We start from the raw sequence: 23,715 nt of genomic DNA, 5'->3' as shown, positions 1-23,715 counted from the left end.
GCTTGGCTCAGTTGATGCGAACGGAAAAGGACAAACGTCTACCATTTTGTTTGTCGACGGTGGTCGGAGCCAAGAGCCACTGGTCTTACAGCCGGAGTTGCCGCTACTTTTTCTACAAAAAATTCTGGATTTTCTATTTCTCGGTCAACGAAGTTTGCACATCAAACTAGAGTTTCATCTCCAAAATATACAACTACTTAACCAAATACCGACAATTTAAAAGTAACAATTTCTCAGTCGATTATATCTGCCAGAAACAGGATCAACAGCAGACGACTGACAAAGAGGTAGTTATTTAATACTCCCTCCGTTCGAAAATACTTATCATCAAAATGAATAAAAAGAGATATATCTAAACATATTTTAGTTCTAGGATAAAAGGAGATATATCTAGACATATTTTAATTCTAGATACATCTCTTTTTATGCATTTTGATAACAAGTATTTTCGGATAGAGGGAGTATTGCATGCTATGAGACGGTCACGTCAAAAAAAAATAGCAGCCGTGCAAACAAAACCAGAGCAGCGCTGTTACAGATAGATAGCGAGGTGAAGGATATCAATTACGGCATCTGGAAAAGTAAACTTACAACCGATGTTCATTTTTTTTCCAAAAGAGACGTACAAATCGCCGGAGGACCAAAACCACCTCACAATCGATTTGTATATATAAGCATTACAAGAGACGTGTTGTTAGCTACACTCAAGTAAACCTATACAACAGCAAAATCCAGAAAGGCTCTGATGAGCATGGGAGCATGCTTGATTTTGAATATCTGGATTCCTGGGAGCTGAGTTCCACAAAAGCAGATCTGCTAGTCCGCGGAAGAATTAGACCTTCGCTAGATGCCCAAGGGAGACCTCCTGATCAAACCCAAGGTAGCAATCTGACACAACAATCAGCTTTGCCTCCTGAAAAGAGTATCCTCTCGTCAAAATATTTAAAAGTGCAAGAAAAAAGGACCATGTAATTATCTAAGCACAACGCCAGCACATGGAAATCATACGAGTCTTCATTGGAAGAAAAAACACGTCGTGCATTTGCCTAGATCCCAAGTTTATACAGCAATCTGACAGAATCCACCAAGAACTATGGATGGACATATTAGGTCTGCATATTGTTCAGATTCAACATTTATACAACAAACTGAAGCACTGAATAACACAGATGCATAGTGAATGGCCAAACATGGCAAGGGTAAAAAGGTATATGGCAGAGCTAATATATTGGCAATTTGGTGTCGGCTCTAGCATAGTAAGGCTCATCATTTAGATTGCTGCTCAATTATTATTGTTTATTAAGTAAAAAAATCGACGATTCTTGGACACAAATGTCAAGTCACTCAAGCAGAACAATATATTCGCAGTGAGCTTTGCTTAGTCTGGCAATTCACATGTGGAGAAATTATTACCTGCATATTCAACATCGGTGGCAATTCCATGCGAGTGTTAAGCACACGATCTGCAAAACTTATTCTTTTCAGACCATATAGCTCCGAGCTTGTAATATTCCCCAGGACCAGCCACCAGGCTTCTTGTTTCGCCTACAGAAAACAGCATGGAAAGTTAAATGCAAAGGCATTTATTGAACTTCAGGAATGAACATTGATAAAAAGTCCAAAAGGCAATAATATTGAAGCTAAAGAGGATTTACGAGTACCACATTGGAGCTAATATAGTAACAGTCAGTTACAAGTATAGCAGGCAATTATTAGCACAAGATATCATGAGTATACAAACAGTTTCTTAGAACACCGGAAAGCTCTGTAAAAACGTCAAACTCGCAACTACCCAAATAGTTGTTTTCTGCTATTTGCTTTGCCGAATCTATCACCCGTTTTTTCATTGCACAGGGTAATAATTCTAGGGAGACTTCGTGATTATTGACACATAGCAAGTTTGATATGCCAGTAGCAAATCAGAGTTGTGAGGTAATGTATGGTTATTTCATTATTTGCCACCTGCCACATTTGTTTCTGGCTGAGAAACGGGGCTTTACCTGAGATAGCTTAAGTTACTTGTTGGTACACTGAAACTTTCAACAAACCTATCAAGTTCTTGTATAATATTTCAAATGTTTCAAAATTACTGAAAAAGTTCCATGTGGATTTGTTTATCCAATTTTTTAAATCAAACACCAACTTGGAGGTTATATTTATCATGTTGGATTACTCATTACTACTCCCTCCATCCCATAATATAAGAGCGTTTTACTAGTGTCAAAATCGCTCTTATATTATGGGACGAAGGGAGTAGTATAATACCGCTGAAGCATACATTACAGTTCTCGAAAGTACCACTATCATGTCAAAGGGTTTTGTAAAATTACTCTATCCACCTGTAAGTATATGTCGCCATGGGATCCATGCAGTAAAATATTGTCGACTATGAGCCTGTTCGGTAATCCACCGGCTCCACAAAATCCTACGCTCCGGCTCCTCCAAGCGAACTCCGGCTCCTCCATCAATCGTGAGACCGAGGAAACTGCTCGGCTTGATCGCTCCGCTCTGGTTCATGAGATGGGCCGAAAGCCCAATCTGGCCTGGGGCCCATACGGAGGGGAGGTGGTAGGATAGAAAAGGCACGAGAGACATAACGCGAACGAATCGGTATGCCACTTATCGGTGGCAGTCTGCCGTATATTTGACAAACTCTTTCGTTTCCAGGATCTGCGGAGCGCCTCATTCCTCGCTCTATGATTTTTATCTGCAGATCGCTCCGCTCCGCTCTCTCGACCCCAGGGAGTTGCAGCATTCAGGTCGGCTCCTCCCGCTCACAGAGCAGAGTTGTGGAATGGAGTGGATCCGAACAGGCCCTATATTAAGTCCCTCTGTCCCATAATATAAGATGTTTTTTGACAGTGTAGTGCCAAAAAACGTCTTATATTATAGGACAGATGGAGTAGATAATACCATAGATATGACTTGCAGGTCGTGAAACTTCCGCTAGTATATTATTAGAAAGCACTATAACAGAATCTTGCATTTGAGGCCATAAATGGACAAAAGTTTAGCTTATGTAACAGCAGTCTGATCCAATGATACAATGCCATATGTTTGACAATGAGATGCAAGCAGTACTTATAAATCATAGCAATTTTACATAGTCACTAACCTTAGGGAATTTAGAGGAAAATACTCTTGGCGAACGACGCGTATTTTTAATTTGCATTCTAATGTTCAGCATTTGAGGTTTTGACTGCTCCTTATCTTCATTCTGTAGCTTAACTTTAACATCAAGGCGAGGGAAATGTTGCAGATCCTGCATAATACAAACATAATATTCACAATATGATTTTCATTTCCATCTGGCGGTACGAGGAATCGAGGATATTACCAAATGACCTTTATTGCATGGATGACATAACTATCCAGTGATACAAGTTGTAAAGGTACCTCTCAAAAAATACAAGCCGTAAAAGAGAACTGGATAAAAGAAAAGTGTGGACTTGCACCACACTACGTGAAAACCCAAGGTTTCAAAAACATTTTTGTTCCAAACAGAATATGCTTATTTCTACTATGAGGCTAGAAACTCTTGGGCACAATACAAAAGCATAAGTGGCTGAGCCTAACACAAATAATACTATTTCTCAGTAATGTTTCAATAGCAGATTTGGTAGCACTTCTGTTCCATGCTAAAGATGGGAATACAGATATGTAACTGCCAATCATATATTTCAGCAGATATCTAAGATCGCTAGGGAAACAAATGTTCTTCCATAGGAGTGTTCTTCCAAAGGCAGTGCAATGGAAGTCCAAAGTAGTACCTGATACAACTCTGCAGCAGAAAACGGTTGAAGCAACTTGTGTAATTCTTCACGAGAACGATCTAGCAAGCTCAGAACTGTTGAAACTCCTCTGCCTTTAAGATGATCTAGAAGGTTATCATTCATGGATGGTAACATCAAGAGTGATGAATCTCTCTCAAACCAGAGACCCTGATAAAACAAAATTGAAGTTCAGTTCATAAAGAAAACCCTATTTGGAATTCTGACACTGGTACAATGTTATCCTTCCATACAGAACCTAGCCGCCAGCCTACCACAGATCATCAAAATGAAAGAAAATCTGAATCAACAACATTCACCTGTATGATCATTTGTAAGAGATGCATACATGTCAATGCACTTGAAAGCCATCCACTGTTGGCACATACATCAATCATAGCCTGTATAATACGTATGCTCTGATCAAGAATTGACTTCAAGTCAGTGATATAGTCACTAATTGGTAATTCTGCTCTGGAGAAGTGTGCCTGCAAGGCAAACATGGAAAGAATAAGGTATTTAGCACCTCACTGTACATTGTAAAGTATGTATTAGCCTTAACATCAGTTGAACTCCGCTTACCTGGAAGAGTAAATTAGCCTTGACATGTGGGTCATCAAGGTGGTGCTGGTCAACTGAATAAGGGACCTTTTCGCAGAGTGTTCGATTCAAGGTATCCTGAATAGGAGAAAAACATAAGTGCAATCACAGAGATAACATTGTCACAAAATCAAGTTCAGGGTATTATACTAAGATTATAATGTTTTGATGGACTGGATGTATGGTATTTTTCCACCTCCAAACAAATAGATAATTGCCTTGAATAAAAAGAAAACCAGAGCACTCTATTCTTCTAATGTGGCAAAAGTGAGACAAGACATTTCAGATTCGCCGTTGCTCACACTCTAAATTTGTGGCTTTCCTGAAATGCATTCGCAACAACGAGCTGCACAAATTACTATGATATTGTTTGTCTTGGGAGGGATCACGTGAAAGTTCTGTTTTCCATTGTGCATGCGTACTAGTGAACCTATACCTATGGACTGACCGACGGATGCATGCTGCAGTACACAGTTGTGCTTTTTATGCTTTGTCTATTCTACAAAAAGATCTGCTGTGAATTGCTAACAATTTAGGTATATCTAGTGCTACGATGCACAAATTGTGTTCTGTTTTCTGGCCTTTTTCCTAGGCTGTGGCAGAATATTTGCACATAAGAATTTCCTTTTTTAGACAATTGGAAGCAATGGTAAAGATGATGCAACCGAATCAGTTGGGGCTACTGTAACATGGTGTGATAGACTAGTACACACAAGGGCAAAAGAGACATTTCAGCCACCTCCTCCCTATTGCATATGCTACACCAGCCCCATGCTCTTCAAAATGCAAAGCCAAAGTGTGCACATGGGTGTGATGCATCATCATTCCATTGAGAATCTACCTATATGGTACAGATGTGCAGATACACGCCTCTAGGCCGTGTTCGGCAGCCCTCCGCTCCGCGGCTCTGCTCCTGGAGCGGCCGGAGCGGAGCGGCCTGCAGTGCATTTTTGTGAAGTTGTAAAACTGGCGCTCCGTCAGCTCCCGTATTATATGGAGTTGGAGAGCTGCCGAACAGGGCCCTAGTCTCCCAGTCTATCTCTCTTGTTTGTTCGCTTCCCAGAAGCAAAGCCAAAAAGTAGGGTGACAAAGAGCAAATGCCATGGATTTGAGTGTCCTTAGCAATTTTTCCTTTAAAACTTTCATGTCAAGGTTGACAGGATTTGTCGAAGGAACTATAATCCATGTTCAATCATTCTATAGAAAAAATGGAGGAATGCTTGGTTTTTGGAAAAGAAGGGTTGATAGGGAAACTCACCTCATTATGACGTACAGGAAGCTCGTCGAATTCTGCAGCAGCTGACAGTATGTGCACAAAGGCCTGCAGAAAATAGTCTGAGCTATTAATCCTCTAGCTATTCCAAATCAATTGGTCTACAACAGCCAAATAAAGAACTACCGAATAAGTAAGGCATCAATTGTACTTACTTCCAATGATGTATTGGGACCAATATTTGACCCAAACATTGAGACGGTAAGGTAACTAAGGTAATATTGTGAAGCTATTTTCCCCAAAATTAAAGACTGCACAGAATGGTCATCCACTTTTATGCATCCACTGTCTTCAAGATCTTCAAGTGTAGTTTCCACTAACCTGTTTATACAAAGCAGGATAGACAGACTGTCATGTGATGTTAAAGCTAGTGGCAGGTCTAAGCTAAATGAGGTCCTTGTTTATCACCTCGAGAGATAAGCATTCAAGGTATATGTTTCAGTATCTTCCAATCCGTAGTAAGATGGATTAACAACCTGCCGAACAGACATTGCAATAGATGCATATAGCCACATCAGAATTTCATAACGATATAATGAAGGACTTCTATCAATAGCTTAAGGGCAACAGGTTTAAACCAACGGGAAAACAAAACAGTTGTATATATTCAACGTATGTACATCAATCGTAAAGTATTTAGTATCCATTTTAATTATGGTTTTGACCAGAGAAAATTACAGCCTGAAACAGTGAACATGAAAAATTGTCCAATTAAGTATAAGTTAAGAGAACATAGTTAGGAAAGAGAACAAGATAAATACCAGTCTGCGATATAGGTAAGTCCAAGTAAGATAGATAATTGCCTCCTCTTTATTACCAATTGTGCTCGAAACAATCTCTGCATTTATGTGATCGTGCAAGTGCTCCCTCAGATTACTTTCAACAGGGAACGGTTCATACAAGAACTGAAACAATTACAATAACGAGTGTTAAACTCAAGATGAATAAGCATCGCACCGTTCGTTAGGTAAACAAAGTAACATGCTACCTTCTTATAAAAGCTCTTTTTTGGTTCATGAACAAGAATAACAGCTTTGCCATGTTGGTCATATTGTGGCCGGCCTGCACGACCCATCATTTGCAGAATATCTGTGATAACATAATCAACATATCTTTTTGTTTTCCCATCATAGTATTCAGTACCCTACAAAAGAATGGAGTGAGTGCTCAGATAAACGTCATCAAAGATGAAGAAAATGTGAAGCATCATGTCACCTTGATTATGACCAGGTGAGCTGGAAGATTGACACCCCAAGCCAGTGTGCTAGTGCATACTAGTACCTGCCAAAACAATAAATTATGTTTACATTTTGCTCAACTATGTGACCAAGTTCATATAAAATATACTGCAATAACCATACTGAAGTGTAACAAAGAACCTGTTAGCAAGAAATTCAGTTATCAAACAAGGCACACCTGAATCTTGTTGTTTGAAAAGAGTTCCTCAACCAAGGATCTATCTCTATCATTTAGACCTGCATGATGCAGACCTATTCCAAACTGAAGTGTATGTCTCAAATTGCTATCAGTGACTTGTGAAAGAATCATGTCTAGAGAGTTATCTGCCATGCTGAGGAACTGCGTTGGTTTCTCATCAGATGCTGCAAGCTGCAATATAGAGTACAACACATATAAGATAGTAGCCAGCTATATACTTTCTTAGTGACAGAAAAACAGAGTAGCATTCTACCTGAATGAGATCAAGGGCTGTAAGTCTCGTCTGTCGACGTGATGACACAAAAATGAGAACTGGTTTATCAGGTGAATGAGTACATATGGCTGCATATGCTGGTTTGTTCATGCTATTCATTCTCGGGCAGTAGAACTTCCCAGGATATCCCTGTTTGTGAAAAAAGGCAATACAAATTTATGATGTAAACTGTGAAGCCTCTTTTAAGCTGTGATATATCAAAACATGTAACGATCAAATAAATAATTGACTATCCACAGATGGGGAACCGGAAATATTTTTCTCTCCTCGAGGTAACACAAAACTAACGATTACCTTGCCTACATATCTGCTTGCGGGTTAAAAAAAGGGTCATCCAAGAATGCAGAAGAATTAATAAATGAATATGTTTCTTAAAATACAACTTTAAAAAGCAATGGTTGTGTGTATCTTCATGCCTAAAGCCAGCATCATGAGGAAAGTGACTCTACTGGAGAATATGGGCAGTTGTTATTGAACCAAACAAGGATCTTACAGAACAACTGAAATCCTCCTTACCTGAATATGCACTTCAAGAGGTACAGGCCTCACGCTGGGCTTGAAATTAAACAGACCATCATCTCTGACGCCCAACCAATCGGCCAAGTCACTGAAGTATTATGGTAGATGCAAGTGGTCAGCCCACACAGAAAAGTGATCCGGTGATCATATACACATTACGAAAATAAATACAGATACATGACAAGCCTATCCTGGGCCCATATGCTCGAAGGTGAAGAAAAGAATATACATGCATGACATGCTCGAAGGTGGAAAAATAACATAGATGTACATACCATAGAAGTAGGTGTACTAGCAAAATCTATGCAACAATATGATTTTTTGTGTTTTCTAACTGTATTAGTCATTCATCGTGTAGAGCTCGTAAATGGACATGCTTTTGTACGATTTTTTTGCTAATACACTTGTTTTTGCACGATACATATCAGTAAAAAGATGAGAAACAACACTTTCAAGTTGTTGAGAGCACCAAATCTGTGCCCTACATGATAACACCTATGATTCTCAAATACACTTAGAGTACTCCTAGCACTCATGTCATAGGATTTATTTTTAAAATATGTGTACCCTTAATTGAATCCATTGATCAGGAACACCCCCCCCCCCCCCCCCCCACACACACACACCCCACCCCAACCAGGGGAGCCACTGGTTAAATACGATTTAACACTGGTGAATGTATGATGACATGGCATTGTTTCTGCAGTTCGTACGCGGGAAGAACTCATAAAGCACATAGATAGCTCTATAAAATTACAGAGTAGATAAGGATATTCTGATGTAATAGCAGATAGAGAGAAATGCAAGCCAAAGTATCCCTTTGAAACATACCGAGCATTGGCTAATGCTGTTGATAAACCAACAAACCGAATTGAACGTTCCGTTTGTGATGATATGTATCGCATTCTTGATACGATGACCTGAAATAAGAAGTTTAACCATTGTAAACAATTGTAAGTACACCTTCAAAGAAGGATAAACACAGCAGAACATATGGTATTGAGGTGAATCAATGCAAAAGACGATAAGTTGTACAATGTTGAGATATAGTAGTACAAAGTAAATGAAGTTACTTGAGAGGCCATATAATATGTTAACATCAACAAGAGTCTGAGTTCATAGGCAGGCTACAGTGTAATTTACTAAAAGCATTTACCAAGTTGTGCGTATGGAAGGGTTACCTCAAGAATAGGCCCACGGTCAGCTCCAAGAAGATGTATCTCGTCTAATATCATGAGTCCAACCTATCATCAGCAAGCTAACAAGTCAGTGCAACTTAAAATAAGATTATATACTCCGTATAATTTACAGAAACAGAGCAAAACAGAAAATAGCCAACGCAGAAATAAAAAAAATGAGACCTTCATAACATAACTTCTACTGTGCCAGCTGCGACTAATCCCATCCCACTTTTCGGGGGTCGAAATTATGATATCAGCTGATAATAGGGCCACCATGTCTGGTGTAAAATCACCAGTCATTTCAACCTGCCAAAAGCATCACTTCAATTACATTAAGCACGATGATGTATTGGTGGCAGAAAAGAAGATGGAATGCTACAAACCATCTTCTTCCCAAGCTGAGTAACAAGCCGATGTCTCCAATCATTCATTCTTTCTCGCACTATAGCCTTTAGAGGAGCAATGTAAACTACCTGAAAAGGTGTCAAAACGTATCAATGCCAAAAAATATCTCGGCTTTATACAGGAATTCAATCAACAAACCTTCATGTCCGGCTGGGTATTGAAAAGATGAAGCATTGCTAGTTCTGCAGAAATTGTCTTGCCACTCCCAGTTGGTGCTCCCAAGAGCACATTGGTTTCAGTGTGATAAAGAACATGGAAAGCCTGGAAAACAAAATCATCAGGACAGAAAGTATATGCATTAAAGGAAAAGGTACATTAGGCTGGAATCAGCCGGCACAAACAGTGTATGCACCAGGCATCATACAGCAAAAGGAATACTCCCTCCGTTTCTAAATATGAGTCTTTAGAGATTTCAATAGAAACTACATACGGATGTATATAGACATATTTTAGAGTGTAGATTCACTCATTTTGCTCCGTATGTAGTCTATATTGGAATCTCTAAAAAGACTTATATTTAGGAACGGAGGAAGAATTTGATAACTTCCACTAATAGGAACAGATTGGTAAATTGCTGTAGGAATACTGAACTGAAGTATCGAAAACATTTAACTAGAAAGTTATGTGGTGTAAATACACTAGCATTAGCATGCTGAAACATAGCATGAAACAACCAAGACAAAAGATAAATGGAATCCAAAGTGCACCTGTGTTTGTATGGGATTGAAATGGGTAAATCTATACAAATCTTCGTATGCTTTGTTCCCAAGAGCGCTCAGTGGAAGAGGCTTCAAGTCCAAAAGTTCAGTGTGTGTTATTTGTGTCTGCAGGAAACACATGCAGAATTTAAGATTTGACAGTGGAATGTAAACACTGTGGAACTGACATAAGATATTGCTAAATTCACCTGAGGCAAGGTAAGATTATGAAAAGAGACGGTAAAGATTGACTCCGCATGCAACCAGGAGTCTGATACAGCTCGGATATAGTACTGCGGCGGATGAGGCTCGAAGATCGGTATATTAAAGGACATCTTTGTAGGTGTACCTCTTGCCATCTTCTTTGTCAGTGTGAAGAGCTCCGAATGATAAATAGTATCATTTTCAGAATCCTGTAAACAAATATTATCGTTACTCCCTCCGTTTCAAAATATAAGGTGTATTAAAATTTTCAAAAGTCAAACATGTGCATGTTTGACCAAGTTCTTAGAAAAAGAATACCATCATGAAAAGTATTTGTATCAATAGATCCATCATGAAAAGTATTTTCATAATTTGTTTATTTTGTAAGTAGATGTTGATATTTTATTCTATAATCTTGGTCAAACATACACAAGTTTGACTTGCACAAAAATCGATACACCTTATATTCTGGAAAGAAGGGAGTATAAGCTAATTCTTTGGCCCTTATCAGTTGCTGGTACACATGCATCCAATAGTAACTAACTTAACACTGAATGAGACAAATTTAGGTTGGCACCCATAAATGGAAGTTACAGAATTTGATTCACTGTACAGTTCTTAATACAACTGCATACACAATGAGCTGATGTCTCAAGTCCCAGAATGATGACGATGTATATAGATGTATGTCCGTCTCTGCAGTTACTAGTCTCTAAGCACAGTCATATCAGTGGCATCTTCAAATAATCACACCAAACTGTAAGTACACTAACCATAGTCCAGTACTATACATTAGATAAGTTTTCTCAACTCTGCTACAATTCTAAAACGATTTAGTGTCAGGTGCAAAAACATGACATGTGTAGATTAACACACCTCCACAATAATCAACCATCGTTGTGACATGCCATGGTGACGATCCTTCCACACAAATTCAGGAGTTATAAGCAGGTCCACCTATAAATTATCATAGTAATCGCGTAAGTGGTAAATAATGAACTAATTTAAGAAAAAACATCAGAATAATTGAGTTGACACCAGCTCTTACTTTCAGAACAGTCCTGGTGATTGGACTAACAGAAGCAGATAAGTTGACATGTGGGAAGTATCCAACATACTGCTTAACCAACTTTAGTAGAAAAAAAAAGTGTTAACTTCATCAGGTATAGTCACTAGTTCAAACTAATAGAATCAACCATAAATGCATGACTTGTAAGTCTACACATACCCTTCCCTGATGAGAAAAACGAATGAGGGCTCCAATGTCATTTTCCTCCATTTCATAAAGACGGTCCAGGTCCACATTTCTTTCCTCAAGTTTCCACAATATCTAGTTCAGAGAGCATTAATTATATTTGGGAAACGAGAGAAAGACGATATGGTAAAAAAGAAAGTGATGACCAATAGCAACCTCAGGAGAAATGTCCCTATCGAACTGCCTAAGTGGATGGAGATGTGGCCATATTTTGCGATCTACGGCCTTGCAATATTCCAATAATAAGGATGTCATCTCAGACCACCCCCTTCGCAGACAAATCTCAAACAACGCCCTCATAATGCGACCCAAGCTTTGACTAATGTATTGGGCATCAGAGTGTAAGGAGGAGCTGTCAACTGAGGCACGGGAAATAAAAACCTGAAAATAGATCAAATTCCTCAACTTAGGAATGTTCCTGGACTCAAACTAAATGAAAAAAGTGACAGTTCTTCAACAGTAACCTGTATGAGAATTGAAATTTTCCCATGCTTGTCAGTCGGCCCACCCTTAACTTCCAATGGGCATGCTTTCCTGGCAAGTGTTTCTAATTCATCTTGTTCTTCTTCTCTAACTACGATATTTTCAAATTCAGAGGAATGGGCCACCATGTTAATCACCTGAGGTAGGTATCAAGAAACGTCAATAAAACTTCACGAGCATCACAAGCTGTAACAAAGAAACCACAAAAGGAGATAAACCAACTGCCTACCTCACTTTCACTCATGTGACGACGAAGCATCTCGTTGTATGTCTCAACACTGGAGTACTGAAGGTAAAAGTGACTTGCAATTCGACCAAGCTCTGTGCAGTAGAAGTTGCCACTCTTTTCATCATAGCGCATCATCTTAGCCTTGTCTAGCGAACGTGCAGCATCAATAATAAATGACCGTTGCTTGGCGCCCATGGAAGGATCTCCGATCACCTTAATGGTTAGACAAGTTAAAATGTTGTCACAATCAAAGAAGTGTTGGGTACCAATATGTTCAGTGAAGCACCTCAAAGAGTAATAAATTATCTAGTTTCTGACATGATACAAAATGGTTGTTCTTAAGAATACAGGGACCATGACTTATTTCTGAAAGAATTAATGCGTTAAAAAGAACTAGACAGTGTAACAGATGTTAAAAGAATATATGTACAAGGACTGCTTTTCAGTTATTTTACTCAGATGATATCAAAAACCACACTAGAAAATTTGCCATCCACTGAAAAGAGTGCTATTGATTTTATACATATAAAGTGTGAACAATGGGAGAAATATCACCTCTTCCCAAGTTATCCCATACACCAGAGGATTAGTCTTCATCCTTCTAAATAAGTATGTATAGCCAAGCCAGGCACAGGCCTCCCTGACATTTGTTACAGTTCCCAAGGCAACCTCAGCATTCAAATTATCTTTCAATGATCCAAGGAACTGCAAAATAATTGTGGTCACGAAAAATTAAGCGTGGACTGGAAAGAACTTACAGCAATCAACCAACTTGCCAAGGCTACATTTCAAAAAGAAAAAACTTGCCAAGACTACAAGCAAATAAGAAACTGACTTTGCAAATTAGCAATGTTTAAGGTATTAGTAAGTATTAACTAGTCCTAAGAAACTACCCTGGTAAGGAAATTAATTAGTATTAGATCATCCACAGTGGTCCGTGTACTTATCTAATGCCATGACAAACCAAGATTTTGTTGAGGTGGGGATGAGGAAATGCAACTTGGAAGAGATGCAAGGTAGCACAAAAAACAAGGTATAAAACAAAATGTGCACTGAAAAGCTCACCATACAGACTTAGAGAGATAGAGAGGGAAGGAAAATTCTATGAAAAAGAATAGCAGATGTAGGGGAGGGTCCTCTGTGTATTTTCAAGGCCAAAATCAATCGAATATACAGGACAAATACTAGTCAACAAAGTGTGACACTATTCCAGCAAGTACTCCTCTTCATGTCCCACCTATTTGATTGAGTTTGACCATGATATTTGCAGAGCTCTAGAATATATCCCCCACTACACTGTCATTTTTCAAGAAAATTAGAACTTCTAAGGTTTATTTTTTCGGAATTTCCACCAAATCGCACAGTTTCACCGGATACACCGCCTCTACAACTCAATCTTCTAACCTATAACTGGACACAGAAGAATATTTGATTGATATCGTTCACAGCTTGTTCTAATATCCTCCATTGTAAAAGGTCACATGTTTGCTGACCTGGCTTTCTATTGGAAGCTGACTAGTCAATAATCTCAAGTAATAAGCCAATTTGTCATGCGTCGTAATAATAATTCCTTCACCACTTTTATCAAACTGTGGCCTCCCAGCACGTCCAAAGATCTAATAAGGAAATGAAAGAGCATTAGAATATAATATTTGAGTAATAGAAATGAAGGAATGCAAAATCACGACAAGTTCAGGGAGGTACCTGCATCACATCGAGCATCCCCAGATCTCGCCATCCGCCAGCTTTAGCATCATATAATTGTGTGCCCTGTTTGTTGGTAATATATTACTTTATGCAGCAGGCCAGCAGTACAGTACATTGGGGGAAAAAAGATTGTAGACAACTGGAAACATATGTTGGCATTCTTGGATTGGCCAAAAAATGTATTCAAGATAGCACAATCATAAACTGTTTGAGTTTACTACCTCTAAACAAGTCACTAAACTGTTGAGTTTTTTTAGTATGACCTTTCCAAATAACACTTTTATCTATTAACAGTATCTATAATTAATTACTTTACTACCCCTAAAGAAGTTACTAGATGGAATTAAATAAAATATAACTAGTGATACATATGCTGACAGTAATTTATTTTACCAATATTTAGTTAAGAAATAAGTCATGTAGATTCCAACGAAAATGCTTCTATGGCATGGAAAAAAAACAAATAGACACTAACCTTTATAACAACTGTATGAGCTGGTAAGTTCACTCCCCAAGCCAATGTTGCTGTACAGACAAGGACCTAATCGAAATAAGTTAGCACATGACTGAAACTACTGAAGGTTGCACAGAAACTTACTTTCAAGAGACCATCAACTTACTTTCAAGAGACCATCAGCAAACAAGCGCTCCATCAAATTTCGGTCAGAACGCATCATTCCAGCATTATGTATGCCAAATCCAGAATCAAAAAATTCTATAACTTCACGACTTTTAGCTTTACTGACATCTTTCTGCAAACACAAGACTAGGTAAACAAAAATTACTAGATTTAAGGCTAATAATAAAACCAGAATGGTAAAGTATACCTTGATCAATCCGTATTGGGGATGGTCTGCATTTGAAAATAACTCCACTTCCCCTGCTTTTGCAGCTAGGTCAATCTGCAAGGCATGACATAAGAATGTGCAACTGAAATCGACTGAAAAATGAATACAGATATCAAGAAAAAAGAAACAAGAGGACCTGAAGAGTGTCTTATAAATAGAAAACATAAATAACACTGTGGAAGCATAATTTTATTACATTCAAAGAACTTATGGAGTAAGGCTTGCTGGAAGTTAGCATGGCACGGGACGATACATAGCTTGGCATATTGGTAAACCATGAGTACAACAGATAATTTTAGATAAACAAAAGCTTAAGGATGCGCAGACATTGAAGATATAGAAGTATGGCAATGCCAGGATACTTGATAAACAGTAACATTTACCCCACACAAAAATCCTCTTATTAGAAACTATTACTTACTAGGGTTCTAGCGGTTTTCCCTGTATCTTTGCGGGTATGTACAAAAACCAATGCTTGATGACCTTGTTTAATGGACTCCACAACCTAACAAGTTGATATAGTGTTAAAAAGATTTGTATGAATGACAAAATCCAGATGGAACTACAATACAAAGGAAAAGAGACCTTGTCATAGCAAATACTATTGAATAGATCATTTCTCTTGGCGTAATCCCTTTCAGTGATTCCAATGTACTGTTGAGCAAGAGGAACTGGACGGTAACTCGAGTCAAAGTAGAAAAGGCCAGTATCCGCATTAACCCGCAAAAATTCTGCAACCTGAAAATGAGAAACCCCATGGTTTAATTAATTGCATGGACTCAAGTAGAGGACGTGATATTGAAGGTAACAAACCTCTTTGTAAGTAGGCAGTGTAGCAGATAGGCCAACAATGCGAATCATTGATTGCATGGACTCAACCTGTCAAATTCAGATCACTCATAAATATGGATCAGACATAACAAGAAACAATATCTAGAGAAGAACAGGCATATGATATGGTCCTATGAGAATGTAGTCAACTTAAGTCTGCCCATTTATTATTGTTTATAGTTTTTACAAAGATTTATAGTTTACTTTTTGAAATCGTTAAATATAAGCACCCCTTTGATCATAACAAGCGAATAGATGGGCTCCTATTTTTCTCTCCAAAACTGACCTGGCGAAGAGTTCGAGCAACTAGTGTCTCAATTACTGACCCTCTATCATCATTTAGCAGGTGCACTTCATCAATGATTATCAGCTTGACCAGCATTGACAGTGCCATATCGCTGCTTTTGCGTGTAATGACATCCCACTTCTCAGGAGTAGTCACTATCATCTGGGTAATGCACAAATAAATACAGTTCACGAGGTTAAAAAAAGTACAGCTCAGAAACACAAGTTTAAATAATGAAACAAATAAAGATAATACCTGTGTTTCCTCAATCTCACTTCTGGTCAACTGCATGTCGCCTGTAAGTTCTTTAACAACAAGGTTCAATGGAGATAGTCGACGACCAAATGTTGCCGTTACCTCTGCAGCCAAGGCCTACATAACACAATTTTGATAAATATAGTGATCATAAGAACCATAGTTACCTGATCCGCGATTCAAATTTGTGGTTCGCAATTTTCTACCTAATGCGAATCGGCTTCGCTTTGAGGGTGCACATCTCCGATTCGCGAATCAAACATGGGGTTCGCTAATCAGTAAAATTTGATAAGCAATGTGTAGGAATCAATGGATTTTGTACACACATAGCAACACAGAGGGAGGCCTGGGCAGTTGCCAGCCCAGCCCAACAAAAAATTTGTCTTCTGTACATTCTCAGTGGCTGTTAACCCAAAGCCACCCGCTGTCACTGCTCTGTTATGCCTCTCACCCTGCACTACAGAAGTCACAGCCCTCCTCCAAACTTGATTTTGCAACCAAGTGGTCAGCTTGGTAAGCTATCAACAAAAATTTGCAAACTTGATTTTGCAGCCACTACTCTGCTGTTCTTCTACTGATTAATTTCCTCCAGAACTGCAGTTGCAGCCACTAATCTACTTCTCCCGATTCATTCCTCAACCATCTTGTCCATGGTGATGCGAGGACGGCTGTAGTCAAAGGTGCATGGTAGAGCAAGCACATTGGAACGGTTGAGCAGCCACCGTAATAGCATGGTCGGCTAGTGGCGGAGGCAGCATGGGTTGAGCAGACACAGTGTGGTTCCATCTTTTCAAAGAATTGGATGGCGAACCATCTTCTATCTGGAGCGGTTCGAACCCCGATCTAGATCGGGGTTCCATGCCTTGTCTAACGAATCCAGTGACTATGATAAGAGCATCCAACGAGAACAGAGAATGTAGGAAGAAGAATACCTTCATTGGTGCAACATACACTATCTTGAACTCATTTTTATGCAAAATGCCTTCCCTGAAGTGCTGTTTAACCTGTAGAATTTATCAATAAGCAGAACCCGTCAACAAGATTCGGGAAAAAAATCGCTGATAAGGTTCAGAAAGTCAAGACTTCATAACAACTATGCAGGTTTTACTAAGGTATATACCTCATGAAGAACTGCGATCATTGCAATATTTGTTTTGCCAGCACCCGTCGGAGCACAAACCTGAACATTTATGCAAGTTAGCTATGACAACAGTGGTACACATAAACTTAATGGCACAAGCTCTCTTCTTGAACATGGAAAGTGCAACTGCACATATAGTAGATTTAGTTACGCACTAGAATGTTCTCATTGGTGTTGTATGTGGCTTGAAAAATACGGCTCTGAACACGGTTGAGTGACTTGTATCCCTGGAAAGCAGCTTGGGCAATATCATCCAACTCTCTTATTTCAATCTGGAAAAAAAAAGTAAGTTGTGTTGTAATCAACAAAAAAACAGTAACGGTGTGCAGTCAGCAATTTGTTCAAACCTGCTAATGCTCAAGGCTAATTAACTCGGTGCAGGCTAAGCCATTTCGCTACAGAAATAAAATATAGATAAAAACAAAGAAGGAAGATTGCATGCGTTCAAATATGAGTATTTCAATCAATTGGATTAATGCAGTAAATTAACACAAGGAAAATGTGAGCAAATTGATCCTTGTAGGTACTTGGCATTCACCATTTCATGTGATCATAAAATCACCTCAAACTAAATGTAATGTAGGACTTGTCCTCTTTCACTAAATCTTTTCAAAAAAATATGGCAGGATCCACGAAGCAATACAAAAGTATGTACCATGACATAAAGAGGCTATAGGAATACCAGTTTCTCATTGGGTCCCAACGGTGCTGTAGGAGTTGGTGGAATTTTCACTTCTTCGTACCCCTTCATATGTTTCCGAGTTGTTCCTTGAGGAAGAGAGGTTACTTGGAAACTACTCTCCCCTTCTCCAGTCCCAATCATGTCATCAAATGGCTGCTTTCTTTCACTTGCTTGAAGAAGGGATGAGAAATCATCAGCACCAAAATCATTCATTCCATTTTCTGCACCACGTTTGGCACGTCTTCCCTCTTTCCTCTTAATCTTATCAAGCTGACGCTCATACTCTGTTTGTATTGTTACCTGCAGGCATAGTGGATGTGAGAAGTCATTTAACACTGGATTACCCACCTCATCAGAAAATTCATAGAAGAAAGTAGTCTTACTTGTGTGCCATATGTTGGCATCTTTGGTTGATTATTTGAAGACACCTTTTCTGATTTCAGTATCGTCAATCCATGCTGAATTGCATCCCCTAGCTCTTTTCTATGCTGCAGACCATGATGACATAACCAATCAGTTCCGTTGCATTAGACAGGCAAAACAAGTGAAGTTGCTCGTTAATACAAACAAATGAAAGCCTCCTGTTATTGACCAACGCAACGATAAACTAGGAGCTTTGCTATCGTGGCCAGAAATCTTGAACTTCTAACTTGAAAAATGAAAGCAGGAAGACCCACAGGAATATTTGCAGCAACATCTATGATCTATCAGTCCACAATCACTACCAGTGTCACATTTTCAAATGGTAAATCTAACATCAGGTGCTGGTTACACAAAATCTGAGATGAATGTATAACTGACATCCAATACCTTAAGGTCCAAATTTTGAGCAGGACAAGTCTACATGTGCATAGCTACTCACTGGGGCTCTCATTCTCACTTTTCACCTCAAGCACCATATGGCAGATGGTCTCTCATAGCCTCATATGCTCATGTACATATATATACTGCTACAATAGTTTATCATCATAACTGCATAGCGTATCAGGGCAACATAGCCTTCGGGGTCTTGCAAAGATCTGTTTAAGGTTCAGATTTTAACAAGTTAATGCAAGGACTGGCAGTAACAGCAGTCATTACGTTGTAAACTGTTACAGATTTTCTGGAAGGGGAATGTCATGACTCATCATGATTGACCTATCTCATAGTTCAGTTGGGAACCTCAAATTTAAGAACTCTTCTGGGTTAACTATAGCTGCTCGATTCTTGCCACAGTGAAAGCACAAATTATGTGTCAAACTGATTAAAGAGATAAACAAGGGATAGACTGTATAAATCTTTCTCTTATGAATGAGAATTATCAAGATGAACAGAACAAGGCCACATAATGCACTGGGTCATAAAAAAGAGTAGCCAACAATCATAGTAATGACTTAATTAATGTCTAATGAACTTCTGGTTCCTCCCCTGGCCAGTTTGCTACCTGAATTTTAGCCGGATATTAGCCTTTGGACATGTAGCCCAGCCAGGGTTCTAAATGTTTATAAAGTGATTTGCTAGTAACTGAATCCTCGGGCATGTTTTGTTTATATCACATTAATAAGTTGCAAGGATGCAGGACTACGAGGTATAATGCCCTGTTGAATATCAGTAGAAGTCGTAGTAGTTGCAGAAATCCAGCTAATTATTGTTTTAATTATTTGATTGATCCAGGTATCATGTATGAAGAACCATGCGAAATAAACTGCACACAGATAATGACAGGGTGTTAGTCTCTTACTGAAAGAAGATCCTGAACTATTTCAAAGGCACCATCCCCAACCATGTCCAGCAGTTCACCAGCTATCTGCAATGTCGGAAGGTTGTAATATTAAATGATTGTGAGTCAATAAACAAAGGGAATAGCTGAAGCAAATTATAGCAGCACCTCATCGCCTGCTTTATTGGAACGTAGCACTCTGCACAGAGCCATTGCAAGTTCATCTCCCGAGAGCATCGAGCCACCACTTCTAGTTATCAGATCACACTGATCTTTTAGCCACCTCAAATTCACAGGACCCGCAAAAGCAGTTGAATTACAAGATGTAGTGCTGGCATCATGCTGCTCCTCTTGAAATGAACTCAATACACCACTTCCCAATGGTAGGTCATCATCAAGCGTAACATCAATAATGAAACGAGAAGGTGCTTTGAAGTCAAAGCTTGCCCCAAATTCACTTGTATCATCTCCATCTACGGCCTTCGTGTCTTCCTGTACAAATTCCTGAATGCTCCCCTGTTGAAGGGAACGGAGCTTCTGAGCAAACTGAGCTAACTTTTTCAGAACTGAGTCTTGCACGTTGTAGCCCACAAGTCGTTCCAATTCATTCCTACGGAGATAGATAAAATCATGAGTAAAGGATTCCGGCAAAAAAGGATCCACGGCATTTGCAACGTGCTATGTCATATGGTCTTTCTAAATTTAACCGTGTTTAAAATATGGAAACACGGTGGGCAGCATTCAGAGCAAAGCAGCTAATGTGAGGGCTCTCCACTTAAAAAAACAATAGCATATACCTTCTCTGGAGGGGCTTCTGGGTGGTGTCGGACTCCGTGCCGAACAACCTATAGACAGCCTGAGCAACCTGCTGGAGTTCCTCAGACACCACCTCCCCGTTCAACAACTCCACCACGGCCCCGATAAACTGCTTGTACGCCTGGCGCACATCACTGGGAGCTGCAACAATGGATGGCAATTTCAGAAGGTAACACGCTGGGAGACACGCACACACCCACGCAAATCAATCGCGTCGGCTCTAGCAGCCGAGCGCAGGCGGGGAGGGTTTTGGGGGAGTTACCGTCGTCCCAGTTGGGCACGAACCTCCGGGCGAGCGCCCACTCGTCATGCGGCCTGCGAAGACAGCACGAAAGCGTCAGGGATACCATCGGATTCGGGCCGGGTGACTGAAATTGGGGTTGGGAAGGGGATAAGCGCGGTGATACCTTGGGAGGGCGCGGGCTTGGAGGGCGGCCTTGCGGAGGAGGTAGGCCTGGTCGGCGTCGAAGTGGGGGCGGAGGGAGCCCGTCAGGCGAGGGAGCGGCGCCAGCATCTCGGAGTCGGATCGCCTCGGCGACTCGGCGGCGGAGAGGGGACCGCGGGCGGGCGGAGGGAGGGAGGCGGCGGGGGCAGTGGAGAGGCGATGGATGCGAGTTTGGGAGTGATTGACTTGGGTTGGACTCTGGATCCCGTCCTGGTGGTGACGGAGGGAGACGCCCCGCGCCGAACTTGCGCCGCACGGAAGCGCCTGCGCCGGTGGACGGTGGTGGACTGGTGCTGCTTCTTCGTTTCCGTGCGGCTCGCCCTCCCCTCTCTTCTGCCTCCCTGCCTCCCTGCGGCTACCCTCTCCGGGGCTGGGTGAGCCCACTCTATTGGCTAGACACAAGCCCAGCTGATCAAACAGAACGGAGCAGGGCTGAGGCCGGGGATGGAAGCCCAAAAATCAGTGCCGCCCCTCTGTCTCATTAAGCGAGACACACGGAGAGATGCGCTCGCGTCGGGGCGAGCCCCAGACGGGCCAGCCCAGCCGGGCGGGAGCAACAGCCTGTTTTTTGTTTTTTTCTGTTATATGTTCTCATCTTTTGTTATATTTGTACTTTTCTTTAAACTTTAAATTATTCTAAATATATATATATATATTACAAAAAACACTCTCCATAAATACATTTGAAAAAATATTGAATCAGTATTAAAAAATTAACAAAAATTTCAAAAATGTTGAACAAGTATTTGAAAATGTTGAATAAGTACTAAATATGTTGAAAAGTATTTTAAAATGTTAAATAGGTACTAAAAATGTTGAATAAGTATATGAAAAAGGTTGAACAAGTATTTAAAAATGTTGAACAAGAACTTAAAAAATGTTGAACAAGTATTTAAGTATTTAAAAATGTTGAACAAATATTTGAAAAATATTGAATAACTACTAAAATATTGAACAAGTATTTGAAATTTGTTGACACGCGTTCGCACAATATTGAATGTGTATACAAAAAATGTTGATCACTTGTTACAAAAAATTGTTTTTGACATGTACGAAAATATAGAGTGAAAACGAAAACAAACATAAGAAAACACAAAAGAAAAAGAAAAATGGAGAAGAAAAAAGAAAACCAAACAAAAAATTGAGAGAGAGAAAACAAAAAGAATGAAAGAAATCTGAGAAGAAAGAACAAAGAATGAAAAAACGAAGCAGAAAAAATAAAACAAAAGGAAACAAAAAAGGAAAAAAAATGTAGAAGACCGACTCGGTCGCCTCTAGAAGTTCTCGATCCTACTACTAACCAATAACACGAAGTGGGCGGAGTGGTTAGCTGCACTAGTGAGAACCCCGGAGACCAGGGTTTGATCCTGGAGGGCACCCCGTTCATTCCTGTTTTTTTTAATCTGCGTGCGCTTAATGGGCCGGCCCGACACTGTACACATCGACACGAGAGAACCTTGTGGACTCACTTAATGCAATATATAGTCGTTGCGCCAACATACAAGCAAATCCTAAACGGCGCCCTTTGCGCCCATTACTTCATTGTACACAAACAGGCGCACACTGATATGCTTTAAACGGGCGCATACACTCAAATCCTAAACAACCCATTTTCCCTTTTTTTTTGTTTTAAACTCGTGCAAAAAGAACAACCGACAAGTTTCGAACCCTCAACCTTCTCGTGCAAGCTAGCTACGATAGCCAACTAGACCAATCGCAGCGATGTGATTATCTACAACATTTTCATTCGTTTTTGATTCTTTCTATTCCCTTTTCTTTATTATTTTCTTTTTCTTTTTCATATTTCTTTTTATCTTCTACTTTTTCCTTTTCCTACTTTGACTTAAAAAAATCATAGAATTTTACAAACATTTTTTCAAATTTAGTGAGCATTTTTTCAAAATCAATAAACTTTCTTCTAATTCGATGAACATTTTTCAAAACCGATTAACTTACCTAAAAATCGGCGAAGTTTTCTTCAAATTTTTGAACTTTTTTAAATTTTCCTAATATTATTTCAAATTCCACGAAATTTTTAAAATTCATGAACTTTTTTTAAGTTTGTGAAAATTTCCAAAATCAGTGGACATTTTTTTAAATTTGATGAAATGTTTTAGATTTCGATGTATTTTTTCGAAAACGATTAACTTTTTCCAAATTTGATGAACTTTATTAAAATCAATAAAAAAATAAATTCGTGAACAATTTTTAAAGTTTGTGAACTTTCTTTTTAAAATTCTTGAGGATTTTTAAATTCACAATTTTTTATATATATTTGATTTTTTCGGATTTTTAAATGTTCCCTTATTATTTCAAAAGTCAATGGTTGACGAATCAATTGTCGACCAGTCAACCACGATCGAATGAGCGCTTACGTCTGTATTGTGTTCAGAAAAAAAAACGCGATCGAGCGAACGAGGTGACGTGCAGGACGAGGGGACAAGGCGGCATGGGCCAGCCCAGTTTGCGAATGCGTATGCTCCAGTCTTTACTATCATTTGAAATATATTTTTATATTCTCGCGAAAAAATATGCTCGTTTAATATTTTCTAAATGGATTATTCATATTTTATAAAATATATGTATTTATATTTTTATACACATTGTATATTTTTATATACAATTAAATATTTTTATACATGTTCAACATTTTTCAAATACATGATTAGTATTTTCT

General features: G+C 39.3%; 1 protein-coding gene across 1 annotated transcript; it reads right to left on the bottom strand.

Moving 5' to 3' along the window:
• Window positions 1-539: 539 nt before the first annotated feature.
• On the bottom strand, window positions 540-21,415 carry LOC125552504 (U5 small nuclear ribonucleoprotein helicase). The gene is made up of 49 exons (XM_048716088.2): window positions 21,001-21,415; window positions 20,856-20,908; window positions 20,575-20,734; window positions 19,946-20,387; window positions 19,799-19,864; window positions 18,462-18,566; window positions 18,079-18,378; window positions 17,552-17,668; window positions 17,376-17,435; window positions 17,188-17,259; window positions 16,256-16,372; window positions 16,001-16,162; window positions 15,697-15,762; window positions 15,469-15,621; window positions 15,305-15,388; window positions 14,863-14,937; window positions 14,656-14,787; window positions 14,511-14,576; window positions 14,033-14,098; window positions 13,822-13,944; window positions 12,884-13,033; window positions 12,329-12,541; window positions 12,081-12,236; window positions 11,773-11,997; window positions 11,590-11,691; window positions 11,410-11,490; window positions 11,238-11,318; window positions 10,367-10,570; window positions 10,167-10,283; window positions 9,598-9,720; window positions 9,438-9,527; window positions 9,235-9,360; window positions 9,055-9,117; window positions 8,705-8,793; window positions 7,871-7,961; window positions 7,334-7,483; window positions 7,060-7,251; window positions 6,859-6,924; window positions 6,632-6,787; window positions 6,405-6,548; window positions 6,052-6,119; window positions 5,799-5,964; window positions 5,629-5,691; window positions 4,353-4,448; window positions 4,091-4,258; window positions 3,771-3,941; window positions 3,116-3,262; window positions 1,414-1,545; window positions 540-913 (listed from the first exon to the last, which is right to left on the bottom strand). The coding sequence occupies exons 1-49, from the start codon at window positions 21,105-21,107 to the stop codon at window positions 833-835; spliced, it is 6,237 nt and encodes a 2,078-aa protein (XP_048572045.2). The 5' UTR covers window positions 21,108-21,415; the 3' UTR covers window positions 540-832.
• Window positions 21,416-23,715: the final 2,300 nt, after the last annotated feature.

The sequence above is a fragment of the Triticum urartu genome, chromosome 4A, assembly GCF_056163025.1.
Source record: "Triticum urartu cultivar PI428250 chromosome 4A, HENAU_Tu73, whole genome shotgun sequence".
Classification (NCBI taxonomy): domain Eukaryota; kingdom Viridiplantae; phylum Streptophyta; class Magnoliopsida; order Poales; family Poaceae; genus Triticum; species Triticum urartu.
Note: the sequence above shows the minus strand (reverse complement) of the source record. Positions and strands in the feature narration are given on the sequence as shown.

Coding starts and splice junctions, on each gene's coding strand:
- LOC125552504 (XM_048716088.2), bottom strand. CDS start 21,107: ATGCTGGCGCCGCTCCCTCGCCTGACGGGCTCCCTCCGCCCCCACTTC. Junction 9,361..9,437: donor CTCAGCTTGGGAAGAAGATG/GTTTGTAGCATT, acceptor TGCTTTTGGCAG/GTTGAAATGACTGGTGATTT. Junction 914..1,413: donor CACCGATGTTGAATATGCAG/GTAATAATTTCT, acceptor TACTCTTTTCAG/GAGGCAAAGCTGATTGTTGT.